The 17,709-nt window shown below is 48.0% G+C and overlaps 1 protein-coding gene across 1 annotated transcript in view; it reads left to right on the top strand.

Annotated features, from left to right (window-relative positions):
• The first annotated feature begins 1,712 nt into the window (after nucleotides 1–1,712).
• The window catches only part of Kalrn (kalirin RhoGEF kinase), a 609,827-nt gene continuing 593,830 nt past the window's right edge, over nucleotides 1,713–17,709 (top strand). Inside the window, exon 1 of the mRNA XM_026785738.1 lies at nucleotides 1,713–2,137. Coding sequence (XP_026641539.1) covers nucleotides 2,065–2,137 — 73 coding nt within the window. The 5' untranslated portion in view covers nucleotides 1,713–2,064. The remainder of the gene's footprint in view (nucleotides 2,138–17,709) is intronic.

Below are 17,709 nucleotides of genomic sequence, written 5' to 3'. Positions count from 1 at the left end.
GTATTCCCACTGTCAGAGAAGGCAGCAGGTAGGGACATCTGCTTGTAAGCCATTTGATTTTACCAGGATTTGACGGATTTGGTCTTATGGCAATTAACTTGTCATCTCATAGTCACTAGTGGAGTCTGGTGGCTCTCAAATTTCTACCTACGTCTGAGAGGTGTTCACAAGAGATGTTTGGGCATAGTTATTTAAAACATAGGTGGAAAAAAGAGGCTGAGAAAGCGAAAAGATGAGTGCAGAAAGCATTGACTTAAAAACTCGCTTCCTCTCCTTTGCAGCCAGGGTTACCCTGGATCCGGAGCGGCCTTTCCCAGGTGCTTTGGTCCCAGGAGAGAGGTAGAACCAAATTAGATTGCCAGAGTAAACAGATGTAGGAGTCCAGCGATAACGAGTAGCGGGACATCAGTTTTAGCTGAGCACCTGCTTTTCTTGTTAGGTGTGTTCTAACACGTTAGGTCAAGGACCGCCTCCTCTCTCCAACTGTTTGGGGAAGGCAGCAGCAAATAGCCGGACACATGACCTGAAGTTCTCAGGTCTAAAGCCCCTCCCCCCAGTTTTGTGGGGTTTTATGGCCATTAATACACTACCGGTTACTTATTGCTTAATTAATTATTGCTTTAAAAACGTTTGCCACATTTCAATCACTGCATTAATTACTTCATACAACATCTGCCTGCTTTCTTTTTTTTTTCTTTCTTTCCTTATTTTTTTCTGGCTGTTAGTCTGTTCTCCTCAGCTCTTCTTTCTACTTTAATCGAAATTCAGCTTTCTGTAACACCTCCTTTATCCAGGCCAACTGGATCTCTCCATTTACTGGAGAGAGAAGGACAGAAGAACAGAGAAGGCCCCCGGGATTAGGGAGTTTTGACAGCTGTCCAAGAGGAGCCCTGAGATTCGGGCCAAGGACCAAGGCAGGACAGAGACAAATGAGAGACACAAAAGAGTGACAGGACAGGAGAGAGAGGCAGGAAGGCATCCACAGAAGAATAAACGGGACAAGGATTCTCAGTCGCTCCGAGATGCTGAAAGGGGTATTGAATGGGGGCAGAGAAGAACATCTCAAAAGAGGGATGGTCTCGGAGTGCAGGGCGACCAGGGGTTGGTCAGGAAGGAGAAGGATGAAGTCCAGCCTCTAGGGACAGGCCAGTCTTGGGGACTTAGTGGGAGGGCTGAAGGAGGCGGGCTGGCAGGTCAGGGTTCCCAGCGCGCACCTGAGAGCAGGGTGGGGCGGGGAGGTGGCGGGACCCGGAGCGCAGCAGAGCACGCAGCGGCCGCAGAGCCCCCCGCGAGCCCGGAGAGCGCCCGTCGGCCCCGCCCTCCGCCCTGTCGCCTTCTCGGCCCGGGCTTTTCCTGCGGGGCTCAGGAAGCCGGCCTAGTACGGCTAGAACAATAGCTCGGGCTGAGCTCCGGGAGGGCGGACGCGGGCCTCGGGGAAGGGCGCGTCGCACCTCGGGGTGCCCGCGGCGAGGCCCGGGGCCCGCGGGAACGTCCCCGCAACGCGGCGCTCGCCGGGTCATTGTTGGCCGGGACCAAGGGAGCAGGAGTCTGGGAGGAGCCACGGGAGCTGCAGCGGCGGGAGCCAGAGGGGGAGCCCGAGAGCTCGTGAGCCAGCCAGGGAGCCAGGAGGGAGGTAGCGAGAGAGAGAGAGCGAGCAGAGCGAGGGAGGGAGGAGGTAGGGAGACAGGGAGGGTGGGAGGGAGGAGGAAAAATAAAGAGGAGAGAGCTGAGCGGGGCTGAACAATAGAGACAGGCGGACGGGCGAGGAGAGCCAGCTGCCGCTGCCGGGCACCGCGGGCGCGCAGGCAGCGGGGACCCCCGGCCTGGGCCAGACAGCAGGCGGCCAGCGCCCCAGGGAAGGGACCATGGGGGAACCGGCGGCAGGCGCCCCCAGCCCGCCGTGCGCCGCCGCCTGAGGAGGGTCGGCGCTAACCTCCGCCGCAGACCCCCGCCCCGCGCCCGCGCCCGGAGCCCCGTGGCCACCGGCTCAGTGGCCACGGCCACCGCGCCCTCGGCCCCAGGCTTCGCCGGCGCCCGGCTGCCCGCGGACGCCCTCCCCCAGTCATGAACCCCCCGGAGGGGGCAGCGGAGGAAGTGGGAGCCGCCGACTCGGACGTGGACGCCTTTTTCCGGACAGGTAAGGTCAGGCAGGGTTCCGGGGCTGGGGGTGAGGACGGCCGCCTCGGACGCCGCATCTCGGACAAGTTTGGGGACGTCAGGCTGCCGCCTGGGCGTGCGAGTCGGAGGCGGCCCCCCGCGATCGTCGGGGCTGGAGTTGTGGAGATTCACGTTGTTCTGGCGGTGCTGACTGCGTTTTGGGGAGGGCGTGGGGGCTGGGCGCCCCTCAGCGTTCACCCCAGTTGCGGGGGTCTGTGTTGGGGAGGCGGGAGACGGTCCTCTCTGGCCGCCTTCTCCGGGCGATGTTGGATCACTTTGTAGAGCTCGGCTTCCAGCTCCCGGTGTCCCGACCCCTCCCTCTGCTCCCCACTCCCACGGTGCCTGACTGCGGGGCTCCTGGGTCTCCCGAGGTTGGTGCCTCTTCTCTCTAGGGCTCGGGGCCCTGGTGTGCATAGAGGGGCAGCAGGGGTCGCGAGGCGCTCAGGCAGCAGCCTGACAGGCTGGCAGGAGCCAGGCGACGCGAGATCGTGCCGGGAGCGTGTGGGGAAGAAGCGTCTGGGACTTTTGACCGGCTGAGAGGACCATGGGCACCTCGGACCTATTCCTTGGTCATTTTTCCAGCTCGGGGAACCGATGAGTTTTTACCAAAGAATCGCTTATTTCTGGAAGTGTGAGTTAGCGAGCATCTCTCTCAATACACACCCACCAAATATTTGCTTGCCTGTGGCGCGAGGAGCATGAGTTGGCTTTCTAGCGCTTTTCGCCTCTCTGCACTTCGCTTGCAGCAGTAGCTGCTCTTGTTCGCTGGCTCCACCATCCCTTCACCAGAACAGACACAGATCACCCTCATCTCCTACCACCTGTAGCCCTGTTTCAAACATCTCATCACCAAGGAGTCCCCATCTCTCCTGTACCTGTAGCTTCCTCCAGCTCCCGCTCCGTTGTGCAGTTCCCTAGCTCCCCCACACGTCTGCAACCATTTTGTCTGGAATCTTTGTCCCAAGACTCTGATAAGTTATGGGTGCCCCACACATCTGCCCTCCCTTTGGGAAAGTGGATCAGAGGACATGAACTAGTGGGGGTCAGGGGTCAGGTTAGCTCTGGAGGCTTCACGTCCATTTGTTTCCTAACACTGTTGCTTTACCCTGGAGGTCCACTCTAAGGAAGGGAGTGGGGCCCTTTTGTGGGGAAACTTGTGGCTTTGGAAGTCAAGACTTAATTGGCCCATATGGTCATCTGTAATTGGTCTGGAGAGGAAGGAGGTGGAGGACAGGAGTTGATGCCAGGGTCTGGGGAAGGGGAAGAGGCTCCTGTCATCCTTTCCTGCTTCTAGGGTTCAGCCTTCCCTCTTCCCTCTCCTCTCCCATCCTGGGAGTCAGCATTTGACCTATCCACCTTTTCTGCCCCTCCTTTCTCTCCTGCTCACCTTCCCTTCTTAGAAACCTAAACAGGGGTAGAAGAGGTGCCTGACCGGAGTTTGTAACCCTGAATCTAGGAAAAGAGGCTCTGGGGGCTCAGTGCCATCCAGACACTCACAAGGTCTACAGACCTCACCTGCATCCCAGCCTGGCCAAGCAGCTGTATTTTTTACCTCTGGGGAAAAATCACTGTGGTATGAATTCACAATCTTCCTCTCCTCTTCTTCTGTCTACTTTTCCTTTTGATAGGCATTCGTTTTATAGCTTCCAATTCTGGAGACTTATGAATATATTACTTTACCCAGAGACTTTCAAAAACAAATCTTAGCTTACATTGTCCAGGCTGTGTTCAAGTCTCAGGGTAAGAAGTGAACTGGGGTCAGGTTCTTATTGGGGTAATGTCCTTCCATTGCTTCAAGGAGGAGGTGGTGGTGGTGGTGAGGGACGCTAGACCTCATATGCACTTAGAGTCAGAGACAGTTTAAATCCTTTATACACAAACTTGCAAATGATGGATGGCCCGTGACAAGCTGCTAAAGGGGTAAGTCTAGAATAGTGCCTTCCTGCCTCATGGCCCTCTGTGCTCTGCCCCTGGACCTTCGCCCTCCTCGCAGTCTATCCCAGAGGCCCTTGTTGGGGATTCTTAAGCCCGGACAGACTATGTGTCTGAGCCTTCTCCTTTTTGATTCATGCCTTCTGTGGGGAACATAGCTCTGTACCTGGCTGGCTGGCTGAATTATAAATTTATTCAACCGAGCAACCAAGAAACCATCAAACAGATTGTTCAAAGTTTCCAGTACCAGGATACCCCCTTCTTTCTGGTGGAAAAATTTGCATGTACAAAGACCAGACTGGCAATTACTTTGTCAAAACTCTGGCATGCTATGTCTCTAATTAAGCATGATTTAAATAATTCAGTCATTTTACTTGTTGAGCTTACCTGCTTTCTGATTATTTGGATGTTTTTGTTCTCATGACCAACTGATTAAATGAGATTCTCCAGTCTTACTTTTTCACAATTACAAGGTTTTAGAACCTGCTCTATTCCTACACACTATCCTATAGAATAGTATAGGCTGACAAAGTCCTGATTGTCTTCCTAAGAGTTCTGTTTTAAGCCTGAGAAGGTATGTTGCTGGCTTTTAATTTTATTTTAATTTAAAAATTTTACTGATCATAGTTTCAAGGTAGCAAAAGGAGATAGGAAAACTCAGGACTGGGACAATAAAACATTGACCCACAATGTTTTTTCTTTAACACCTGCTTGGAATCTTCTGCTGTCCAGGGTGCTGTGGGACACAGGAGAAGTACTCAAAGTGATTGCTGTCCTCAAGAACTTACAGATTGCTAATTAATTGATTGCTAAAGATTAGGATATTGTAAGTTAGAGGGTTGCCAGAACTAGAGAAGGTGGAGCCTAGGGTTGTCTTTGAAAGGGCACCAGGGAGATTGACAAAGGTAAAAAGGCTGGATCTTTGGGGAGCCTGGACTGACTGAGGGGAAACGGTGGGTTAATAAGGACAGGAGCAGGGTTGACCAAGTATAACAGAAACAACCAAGGGCGTCTGAAACCTTCTGAAGAGGAGTTTGGACTTGATTCAAAGGAACTAGGGAGTCATTGCTAGTGTTTGAGCAAGGATACATCATAGAGAAAGTAGTGTTTGGAAAGATTAGTCTCTGGGAAATTTTGTTGATGAAGTGAAAAAAAAATAAAGGTAAGATCTAGGGAGATGCAGAGGTCATCCAAGGCTGAGGTAGAGGCTGGGGAGCTTGCCCCATCTCGATGACAGGAAGGATGGGGAGTCAGAGCTAATTCTGAGAGGCTTGAGATAGAGGCAGAAGTGCCGATATTTACTGACATCCAAGGATGGACAGTTTCCCAGCATCCCTGTATGTCTATATATGAGGAAATGGATGTGGACATCTCAGTGGACTCATTTTGAAGTTGGCTATGTGGACTCTAGGCATGGGCAGGAGTGGTCGTGCTGATTCAGAAGGCTTGGTGTACTTGAAGCTTCCAAATGGAGATGGTGGAGGAAGAAGGGCAAGGAGGTCTTAATTTGGAAACAGCAGAAAAGAGTCTGGATCCTGGAGATCCCAGAGAGTCCATGCGAGCTCTGATGTGGTGATGGGGCAGACAGGCTGAGTAGGAGGAATAGAAAAATGAAACACTGGGAGCTGACTTTGGGGGGCACAGGATCAGAAGGGGCACTCGGTGTGGGCATTTGGGGTGACGAGGAGGACATAGTCACTTGGAGTTTATCAGCAAGAGACGGGGTGGAACCCTAGTGTCAGGAAAGGAGTTTTGGGTTTGTGTCATGGGTGGTTTGGGGTGATGGAGAGCGAGCTGTGGAGAGGAAAGCCAGAAGATGCCAGGATGGCTGCGTGGGATCCCAGAGACGAGACAGAAGAGTAGGCTCCATAACAGCTCAGAGCTAAGCTTTGGGGAGCAAAAGAGAAACCTCTTTCTTTAAAATGCAAAGGCAAAAGGCTCAGAATAATAAGAAGACATTGCTGTGAGGTATGTTCCATCTTCAGCTTCCTGTTGAGCTTTGGCTTCTGCATCCAGACATTTCACTGGGAAGATACTGTTAACGGGGCTTTGGCCAAGCTCGGCTCAGCTCTCTGTTTCCAAACACCCCAGACCACCTTCTTCTCTTCACTTCCTCATTCTGTAAGTGGCATCTTTTCTTTCCCAGTCACGTTCAAAGCCTTGGCATTCATTCAGGGGAATTTCTCTAGGCTGACAAGCCTTACTCCATAGTCCTCCATAGTTAGCCTGTTGCCTCAGGCCAGTCCTCCGTGGACTTCTTCCACAGACCCCTCTCATCCTTCAGAATCTGCCCCCTCTCTACACTGTCCCCGAGGCTTATAGCACTTCCAGAAACACTCTTTTCATCATGTTACTCTCTGATTTATGAAACCTGCAGTAACTCCCTGGTACCTGTGGGTCAAGTCCATACTTACCTGCTCAGTTCTAGCTAGCTTCCCATCCCCATGCCTTAGAGCATCCTGGATCTTGATTCATCCCCTTCATACTCCACAGCCTCCAAATCCAAGACATTCTATGTTCTAGCTTTTTTGAGAGAGTTTACAGTCTACAGCAACCTCTGGAAAGCACTCAGTGTCTTCTCACTGCACCGGTGGTATTGCATTACTGTTTAGCCTCTCCTATATGTAGGGCCTATTTCCCCATCAAAATTATTTATTTTTGGAGGTAAGTATAAAGTCTTTAAAATATTTTACAATTCCTCAAAGATCCCATTTCCTTCAGGGATATAACAAACATGGCCCAAATGTAAGCGCTGTTGGATCAAGGTGATGACAATGTCCCTACTCAGTGCATCATTCTTAACTTAGAGAACACTCCATCCTGCTGGCTAAGAAAACAAGCCCCTGTCAGTCCAAACCACAGAAAAGGAAGACTTTGAAATAACAACATACTCTGTGTGCAGATCTTTGAGTAAATATCAACTCATAGTGTATACATTGTCAGGTACTTGAAAAGGGAGAAATCTTGTTACTTCTTTTTGCAACCAAGGAAAGCATTTCCTTTGATGTTTCTCTTGACTTTTCACAAGGCAAACTCGATGCCCAGTGGCTTAGTTGGGGCTACTGTGGCTGTGCTAGAACACCATGACCAAAAGCAGCTTGGGGAGGAAAGGGTTTATTTCAGCTTGGCATCCCCGTCACAGTCCGTGACTGAGGGGAACAGTCAGGACAGGAGCTCACATAAGGCTGGAATTTGAGGGAGAGCTGCTGCAAAGGCTGTGGAAGAGTGCTGCCTGGTTTGCTCCTCCTGGCTTGCTCAGTCTGTTTGCTCATACACCCCAGGGACCACCTTCTCAGAGCTGGCACTGCCTGCCCAGAGGTGGTACCACCCACAGCGGGCTGGGCCCTCCAAACACAGTCATCAGTCAAGAAAATCCTCTCCAGACTTGCCTACAGTCCAGTCCTTAGAGGCATTGTCTCAGTTTAGATCCTTTCCTTCAAAATGACCTGACCTTGTGTCAAGTTGTCATAAACCATCCAGCATACTCAGCTCAATGGCTATTGTGTCTTTTAAATTCTCTTCTGCTTCCATCAGTCATGAATTGGGAATTTAGTCCTACCGTTGTTCAGGAACTTTGGGAGGAGTATTGAGAAGACTTTCTGTTTCTGGAGAGGGGATACTGTATTTTAGGCAGGTGATGTCTGCAGTATTCTATTTCAAAATATATTGATGGCATCTGGGTCTACCTGTGTAAGGCTGGGGAGGCCGGACTTCATCCTTGGATGGTTGGCTGCCAATGGCACAGTTATTGGCAGTTCTGTCCAGCTCTGTTTGGTAGTCCTTCACAGTAAGACAGGAGGCACTGGGGCGAACCAGAGCTACAGAAAGGAGTGATGTTACAAGTAGGAGAACAATTCCTGCTTGGGAATCTCCAACCCAAGTGAATGAACTAGGGTTTCTCCTTAGACTTTGGAGAGCAAATCCTTTTTGGAGTTCCTCCTGGTTGCTCTTGGCCTTTATATCTGAGTTGGGCCATATAGCACAGTGGTTCTCAGCCAGGAGAAATGCTGCTCTCTACCCCAGGGAACATTTGGCAATACCTGAAGACTTTTTTTTATGGTTGTCACAACTCACAGGACAGTTTGCTGTAAGCATCTGGTAGGTGGATAGGGCCAGAGTGCTGCTAAATGTCTTACAGTGCACAAGAAAGAATTACCCAATCAAAACCTGTCAACAGTACTGATGGTGGAGCCCTGACTAGCCAGAAGACTGTAGGCCTTGGATCAGCTCAGCTCAGCACTAACTAGGTTGCTCTTGGGTAAATTACACTCATCTTTAGGAATTCTGCAAAATGGGACTTAAGCTTGTTTACGGTTTGAAAAACTTAAGTAGAAAAACAGTATACTGTTGGGGGGGGGGAAGGTATTGTTCCCGCTGTTGTAGTTATGCAGTGGGCACCTCTGGAAGGGTAGAGTTTCTCACGCATGGGAGGGTGCCAGAACAGCAGCATGAGGGAGGCAGGGACCTCTCTTACCTGTGGATTCAGGAGGCCGTCTTTGGGCCTCAGTGCTCACTTGCTGGACAAATCCATATTGAGTGTCTGCTGCCGTCATGCAGTGTGGAAGTATATGGAACTATTAAAGGGGAGATGCGAGAGCAGGAAGGGGAATGGATGGAAATATAAATAGTCTCCCTCTGGAAGCACGTGGACTTCATGGGCTGAAAGGGGAGAGAAAGCCTTTGAGGAAGGTCGTGCGTGAGAGCAGGAAGGCCATACTCTTTTCTGCTCCCTACTTATCTGGATGACTTGTACGTGTGAGTTTGACATCTATGGGAAAGGAATAATAATCTCGTCAACCCCCGTTCCCTTACAGAATTGTTGATGGATTCAAATAAGATACAGTAAAAGGTCTTTATAAGTTGTACAGTGCTATCTAAATATCTGCAGATGATTATTTCAAATGGGGCATTATGTTTCTCTAAGTGCCTCTTCCGACGTGTAGTACCTTGTTTAATCTCCCCTCCGCAGGACCGTTCGGCCTGGGAGGAGAGAGGATCCTGATCATTCTTCCCCCTCCAAGGGGACTGTGGGCCATCTTATTACACATGTCAGGGCACTTTCTGTTAACTCTTTCACAAAGCGGTAAGTGTGCTAGCTCCCTGCAGCCCCTTCCGAGGCCCTGAGCCACATGGCAGGAGCCTGGTGGAAACAGGCTGGCTTGCTTCTGCTGAGCATCAGGTGGGTGCAGAGAATTGGTCCCTTCCTCTTCCTTCTCTGTTTGTAGTGAAGACTCTTCCTGCCGCTCCTTTGTGTGGATGACTAGCAGTAAAATAACTAGGGAATGACTGACAGCCATAGAGTTGTTGGATCAATAGAGCTGCCTGGGATCGTGTCTGCTGAGGAGCGAGGGAACAGAAAGTATCTGCAGGGAGGACAGAGGCATTCATTCAGGGAGGGAAAGAAGAAACCTGGAGCATTAGCTTTGTCTCCTCCCCTTCCGCCCCCATAGCATCATTAGAAGTGAGCCAGGCACTTGCTAGGGAACACGGATACCAGGAATAAACAAGCAAAGGAGTGAGAAGTGATGTTTGATCGGTACAGTTATAGGAGTGGTTATATCTTCGTAGACTGTAGTGTTGCATTCCCGGGCTGAAGAGTAGCAGGAGACATGGGCATTCATGTTCAATTGGCAACAGTCACAGTCCAGTCTATGCCACCCAAAGGATGAAGGTAGAGGATGATTGGGAGTTGAGACTCAGAAGGGTGGGGACCACATTGATTGATTGAATGTTTTCATTCATGAATTAAAGTGTGAATGCTTAGAATGGACTGTCAACGAGTTGGATCTTTCTGCAGTCGTTTGGGGAGTTTGTGGGTTTCTCTGAACACGGACAGAGGTGTGATGAGGAGCATGAATTTGAGAGCCCTGTGGAGTTGCTCTTAGGATGGAGAAAGAGGCTGCTGGTGGGGGAAAGATAGATTATTGTAATATTATAGGACCGTCTGGACTTGCGACAGTGAGGTAGACATGGAAAAGAGGTGACTTTGTGGAGGTTGAGCCTACAGGACCCGATGAGGTGTCAAGAAGGTTCAAGAAGGTTGGAACAGAAGCTTAGAGTCTCGGTGACAGGGAGGATAGAGTTCTGCTTGGTGAAAACCAGGAGTTGGGAAGAGGGGACCAGGAGGAGAGGGAGGATTTGGAGAACTCGCTCAGGACACGTTGCATTTCAGGTGTCAGTGCAGAGCTAAGGGAAGCGTTGATTCAGTCGGCGAGTATCGAAGGGAGTTTGGAGCCTTGGAGGGAGGCCAGGGTCGGAAATACAGATTTGGGAGATATCTGAAAGAAGTCGTGGCTGGAGCTATCAGGATAGATGAGATAATAAATGAAAAGCTAACACAGACTGAAGGGCAGAAGGCCAGGGGCAGAACTGCAGATTGACATAAGGGGCTGGAGGAGAACCAAAGTGGCTGATCGCCGGGGCTTCATGTTGCCGTGAGGCGCCCTCAGCCATGGGGCTGGTTCTGCAGTCAGAGAGACCATTGGTAACTTGTGAAGTAAGTTCCAAACCTGTCTGGGGAGGTGGGATTGAGATTGCAGAGGGGAACGGAGTGAGTGGATGGGAGGAAGTGGTGGGAGTGCATGCAGATGACTCTTCGGGAAGGTTTGGCTGCGAAGCGAAGGTTAAAAATAGTGAGGGAGTTGGAGAGGGGAGCAGACTTGAGGGTAGGCTTTTTTTTTAGGGAGGGAAGCTATGTGAATACCTGAGGTGAGGAAGAGGGAGACAGCACACTGGAGGTAGGAAAAGAGAAGAGCAGTTGATGGAGAAAGATCTGGAGGAGCCTGGATATGTGTTTTGTGCCATGGGCACCAACTTAGGGCCTCAGGGGTTCTGGACAAGCATTCTCTACCACTCAGCTAAATTCTCAGCCTCAGTCTGAAGGAGTGGATCTCAGGATCAGCTGAGGGGTCGCCTTGGCCCATAGGAGGATGCTTTTTTAGGAACCAGAGGGAAGGCAGACCTCAGGAAAGACGATGGTGATCCAGGACCCAAGCACCCAAGGTGCCTGGTTGCTAGCTCCTGTATAAAGAATCGCTCTCTCGCAGGGGTCAGGGATGTGTACTCTCTGAGGTGGGTGGTCTGGACGATGTGATCCTCTGAGGCCTTTGTGCAGAACAGCTGGGGTGCAAAATTACCACCCCTGAAGTGGATCAGCCCTAGGCTAGCTGGCTCTGCAGAATCACCTTCTGTGGAAAGTGAGCTAGCGAGGCAAGTGGTGGATGGGAGGGACTGAGAGAGTAGAGTGGGAGTTGACTCAGGCTAGGCCTCGGGCAGCCTCCGGCCCTGGCCACCAGGAGATGGCGCCAGTCAGAGCTGGTGTCTACCCATGATGTTCCAGTTCCCTGAAGGCCTAGGCTATCTAGAAAGAAGCAGAAAGAGAGCAGGGATCCCAGCAGTGGAAGACATCACACCCTTGTCCCCAAAGTGCTCCCTTTAACTCTGTTTGACAGTTATATTCATGTTATAAGTAGTCATATATAGCTCATGTTGCTAATAATATAAGGTTATATGTGTGACTAGTGTGACTATATTAAATATATAACATTGTTGTATCAATGGTTAGATGAATCCCTTCATATCAAATTATTAAAATTGTGACATTTAGTAGGTCCCTCTTTCCTCTCTCCTTCCCTCCCCCTCCCCTTCTCTCTCCTTTTCTCTTTCTTTTCCTCCTTTCTTCCTGTTCTCCCCCCTTTCCTTTACTGTGAAGAGGTAGGTAGGGGTCTTAGTTTTAAGTTTGGTATTGCATTTGTTTCAGACACAACATGCAGGGACAAGGGATGTGGTTAAAATCTCCACTTTTTACACTCTTACCCCACAGTTCAGGGACAGTGAGCATCATGGGGAGGGGTAGCAGGCGCACAGTGTTGAGCTGGCAGCTGGACAGTGAGCCTAGAAGGGGTCTTGGAGGCTGACAGATGGTTAATTGGAAGTGACAAAGGGGGCTGAGAGGGAGGGGTCTGGAAGTCCTGTGGGATTTCCATCTCTGTCTACTTACTGTTCTGGGAAGGAGGGTGTGGGCAAGCAGGAGCTGCTCATCAACAGTTGGAGCGGGAGACTGGCAGGACTCCCTGTCAGGATGTGGCTATTGGAGATGCTCCGATGGAATAATGCCACAGTTTTAGCTGAGGAGGAAGGTACATGATTCCCTGCCTCTTCTCACTACCCCAGCGCACTAGCACAAGGCATGCTCAGATACTGCGGTCGCAGGAGATGCCCGACTAAGTATTGGATCAGCACGGTTTCTAGGATGATGGTGTACCATGTGGTGACAGTGCTGGGGATCAGCAACCTCATCTGGATGTGTGTGGAAACATGGTAGAAATGAGCACAGTGACTATAGACAGCCATTCAGGGAGTTTGGTGGGGAGAGCACAGAGAACACTTTTTTGGGAGCACTTGGTAGTAATATGTGTGTGTGTGTGTGTGTGTGTGTGTGTGTGTGTGTGTGTGTGTGAAATTTTAGACTTACATGTGTGATTTTATGTACACATATAAACTTTATTAAAATATTTTAATGGGTTATCAGGTCTACAGAGGGAGTCTCTCTCTCTCAAGTAGAAAGCCTTTGACTGCTTGAAAAGGTCACAGGATGAGATAATGGTAGAGCCTGAACATGTTAAAAAGTGGAAGAACACCTAGGGGAAGGTTATCAGGGTGGGCGTCAGATTCCAAAAGATCCAGAAAAGGATGAGATTCCTGGGCAAATGGCTAACTCTGGAAGGGCTGGTGACCACTTCTGTAGATCCGTGGAAGCCTAGGTGGTTTCCTGGCCAGAGGCTAGAGCTGGTATTAAGCTGACTTGAGCTGTCATTGCACGTGAGAACCAAGATCAAGCACTGAGATGCAGCGTGCAACGTCTGTCTGTGCTCTATGCGCTACCATACAGTTCACGAGTTTTGGGCAAGGGCTGGAGGTTGAAACATACAAAGTCACACAGACAGAGACATGGACCTCTCGTCACTGATAAGAAGCCCCTCTATTCAATAGCACCATGGAGTCTTATATACCCAACAGTCAAATGGGCCAACAGGTGAAAACCTTGTCCTCTGATCCTCAAGGCCAAGGCAACACGTGCTCGTGAAGCAGAGCTGGTAAACAACTTTGAACACAGCTTTTAGTAACTCAAATCAGAAGGAAAGTAAAGATCTCTAGCAGGGAAGAGCAACTGGAGGCCAGGACTCCAAATGGTCCCAACACCGTGAGATGCTGGGACTTGGAAAGAGAGGAGCCGGACATATTCTCTGGAGAAGGAATGAAAATTCCATAGACAGATGATCTCGCCAGTTAGGTCAGAGTGGGCCAGGATGCCAGGGTTCTGCATGCTGATCCATTCTGTGGGTTCTGGTTGGGAATAAAAATAGGAATTCCTGTGTCTCTGGCTGGTGTCTTAGACAAGATGTCTGGTATGAAAATAAGGTACTTAGGAGACTTGTTTGGACACCAGCATCTTCACAGATCCTTAGAGAAACTGATAGCCCTGAGATCTTCTGGAGGCCTTAGCTTGGAAAATGTTGGACACGGCTGTATTGTGTGTGTGTGTGTGTGTGTGTGTGTGTGTGTGTATTTGCTTTGGACTTTTTTGTATTTTCAGCACCCAGCTGGGTGTCTTAGAGATAACAGTTGCTTAACTATTATTTGTTGGCTTGATTTTTCTTTTTTTTCTTTTTTTTAAAGCTAATTATTGGTGTATATGCCATTTGGGAGTTACTCAATACCGTGCAAAGGAAATAAAAATCATTTTTGTGGACAGGCAGTTCTACCTTAAACAAAAAGACTTGTAAAGTCAACACTGGAATGTAGCTATTTGTTGAGTCTGAATTAGTCAGAGGGGATCCTTTGTAACACTTGATTATAAATATCCACATATTTCATAAGCACTGGAAAAGTAAATAGAGCTGCTAAATATGGAAGCTCACAGTTCTTTTCCTTGAATAGTTTATGGTCTTGAATTAGGGGGAAAATGGCCAGAGATCAGCTAGAAAGGGAATTTCATGGATTCATTAATTCACGTAATATGTTTTTACTGTCATTAAGTTAAACAAGTTTAAATAGTATGAAAAACGTTCATTTAGAAAGATCAATTTTAAGGTATCTGTTTATAGAACACTTATGTTTTTGTCTCTCAGGGCTTTCTGCAGTATTGCTGTTTCTATACTGCTGTTTACTTTAGAGCGTTTAGACAATACAGTGAAACATAGAAGATGCAAAAGCTACTCCAGTCCCAACTGCCCAGAGAATCCTTGTTTGCTAACTTGAGATATTTCCTTTTGTTCTTTAGGTTCATCATTTGCTTTTGATTTTTTACTTAAGATGGAAAATAAATTGTGGAATGGCAGTTAGACTTTTTGTGAACAAAGTCATTTTTCTACTTAATTTAACTGTGAAACATACTAGTAGACGTATATTTCATTGTACAAAGTAAGACAACCAAATAGCCTTTCTATGAAGGTAGGAACACAAAAGACTCCTCAATTGTGTGAAAGGGTAAAGATATTGATAGTTATTGTAATAAAAAGATTTAAATAGAACAAATATCCAGAGTATATAATCTCTTCCCCCGTAATGCTTTGATGAATCTAATGGATAGATGTGTTTACATAAAAGCATGGCTCTCTTTTATATAACAACATAGGCTGATGTTTTGCAAATTGTTCTTATAACTTGATAGTCACAGACAGTTTTCCATGTCAGTAAATCCATTTCTGCTTTATTTGTTTTAAGAGCTATATTATATTATGCTGTGTGCTATATTGTGTTTACCATTCTCCTCCTAAGGATAGACATTTATAACCCAGATTTTCCATGGACTAGTGGTTTTTTTTCTTTTCTGGGACACTATCTAGTTCAAGCCATACTAAGAAGAGCCCCCCCCCCCTCTTTTTTTTTTGATCCTTTTCAAAGGTGACTAGGACTACTGTGGGTTCTGGATATTTCTTCTGCTTTTATCCTCAGGAGAGAGGGGAACAACCTGTCCTTGTTGTCCAAAGATAACTTCCTGTGGTATGTTTAAGGATGCTGTGCTAGTGACAGTTAGCGGACTGATGGCAGCTCCCCCTGGCCTCTTTTACTGTGTGCATTAAGTAAGTTAAGAGCCAGGTTCTCAGTCAAAATTAGCCCCTCAAAGCCACATGTGTGATGTGGGCTTCAGTGCATGTTAACTCTGCAACTCTGCTGCTGCAGGCATCAGAGTGTATATGTAAATGTAGTTGTCTGCTCTTGGCTAAGATCATGCAGGAATGTGATTCAGGAGATCCTGATCCCTCCTACCACGAAACGTCTTGGTGAGTTGGCCAAGCCAGTTTATAGTCCTATTTTTACAGATGGGACCTCTCTTTTCTCATTTGAAGTAAGAGGTCAGCATACTTCCCTGCCGTACCTCATAGGAATAGCATGAGATAAAGTGAGATGGTCGAAGAAAAATACTTTGGAAAAACAACATTGCTGACTCCACGAGAAGGGGGTTTGTCAGCTCCTCTCTGGGGTCTCCTTTGGTTTTGAGTGTGGGCTGAAAGCTGAGCTAGGGGACGTGGATAAGAGTAACAGCTTGTTCTACACTCAAGGACTGCATCTTTTCATGTCTGATAGGAAATTGGCAGCAGGGAGATGGAATGAAACGCTTCGTGATATGTTCTGTTTGCTTTCCCCAGACATGCTCATAGGAAGGAATATCTGGTCTGCCTGTCGAGAGCGGCCTAGGGTTTCCTTCTGCTGGGCAGCAATGTGACTTAGTTACACACTTACTTCTTATTACCCAGAGATGCAGAGAAAATGTAGCTCTTAACATTTACTGAAGTGGAGCGAATTCATATGTTTGTACCCAATTTTTGTTTGCTTTCTAATAGTCTTTTCTTGACTAGTCTGTTTTGAATTAGTGCTTTGTTGAGATTTAACTATTCAGTTGCATAGATCCCCACCTCCCACATGCTTACCACTTCTTTGCAGAACAGGGTCTGGGTACAAAGAGTTGCTCGTGCTGCTGGAGAAGAATGGAACCACAGCATGCTTGTTGGTTTCCCCTGCTCTCCTTATGGAGCTGATCTGATCCTTTCTCTGGTATGGGTGTTAGCCACAGTGTGCCCAAAGTGATGGCTGGCACTGAGATTGAAGTCCTTATTCTTTGCCCATGGAGTCAAAGTCCTGGTACATTACAGCCACTTAGACCATACCCCAGGCCTTTCTCTGGTCTCTGGTTCCCAGAACTACTGCCAAGAAACAAAGAGATCTATGGATGCCTTGGTTACCTGGTGCCACCTGTGAGGAGATGAGAAGAAGGCAGAAACTGAGCTCCAGAGGCTGAAGTGGGTTGTTTGGTTTTTCTGGGGCGGGAGGGGGCTAAAGGGAGAGGTGAACCTTGAGTTGTTAGATCCTGTTATACCTATTGGATTATTTCTAAAGCGGCCTTCCCTCAAATCTGACTAGCCTTGATATGGCACTGTAAGGAATAAGAGGCTGAGCCCACATTTTCTGCTCTCTCCCCGCAATCTCTAATGCTTGAGGAGGTCTTCCCTGTTTTCCTCATAACAGGGGACCCCTCTGTATTGCATCCCCAGTACTTCTCCCTTCTGGTTCAAAGTCACCTCACTGCTAGGTCCACTCAAGCTGGCTCTTGATGTGTTCATGGGAACTTAGTTATTCAAGATGCAATACTAAAAAAATCCTATCCCGGGTATCAACAGCCTCGCATTGACATTTTCTCTTTGCCTGCTGCTGTAACTATCCTGAACTTCCCTGAGGCAAATAAATGCTTCTGGTAGAGCAAGGGGGAGGTTAAATATATGCGAGGACATGCAAAAGAGGAAAGTATAGAACACTTTAAAAAGTATTACCCAAATTAGACATGATTTGGGAGCAACGAGGGTTGAGAAATTCTGCTTCTAACTTCCTTCTATATACATGCATGAGATGTAAACATGCAAGGGTGTGGTGGGGTTCATTCTTCGGGCAAGCATTTAATGATCACTTGGTGCACAGTCTCTGCTGTGGGACAGAGAGATCCAGTGCAGTGGTCAGGGGGCTCTTGTTCTCAGGAAGGGTGGAGCGGTGATGACTCCATATTGAGCTGTCCCACAGAGGCCCGTGTTCTGAGAGGCTGATGTCTGGGTCTCGTAGGTCTACTGGTTGAGGTAGGAGCCTGTGCTGGGTCTAGTTTCCCTATACCTCACCAGAATCTGATTCCCGGGTCATTCTAAAATAACTTTCTAAATAAAATAGCCTTCTAAAATAACCATATCAGTCAGCTTTTCTTCTTTCAAATGATGCTCATTCCTTCAATATAAGCCAAGGCATCTGTGAACATCAATTTTATAGGAAGAATGTGGTAAATATTAAGATCAATTTTAGTAACAGGTAGAAAGTAGAGTCCAACGTAAGGCTGCTTCTTTTCTTTGGTGGAGCTGTTTGTGTGCTGTGGTTTTAAACTAAAATTGTTCTTATGCAGAAACCTTTGTGTTTCAAATAGTGCTAGAAGGTATTATTATTATTATTATTATTATTATTATTATTATTATTATTATTTTGACTGAGGCAAATTGCCACTCTGTCCCCTGTGAAGGATGCAAGAAGTGGAAGGCCAGGTAAATCTAGATTGAAAATAAAGCCATCATGTTAGGCATGGCA

The sequence above is a fragment of the Microtus ochrogaster genome, chromosome 2 (assembly GCF_000317375.1).
Source record: "Microtus ochrogaster isolate Prairie Vole_2 chromosome 2, MicOch1.0, whole genome shotgun sequence".
Classification (NCBI taxonomy): domain Eukaryota; kingdom Metazoa; phylum Chordata; class Mammalia; order Rodentia; family Cricetidae; genus Microtus; species Microtus ochrogaster.
Note: the sequence above shows the minus strand (reverse complement) of the source record. Positions and strands in the feature narration are given on the sequence as shown.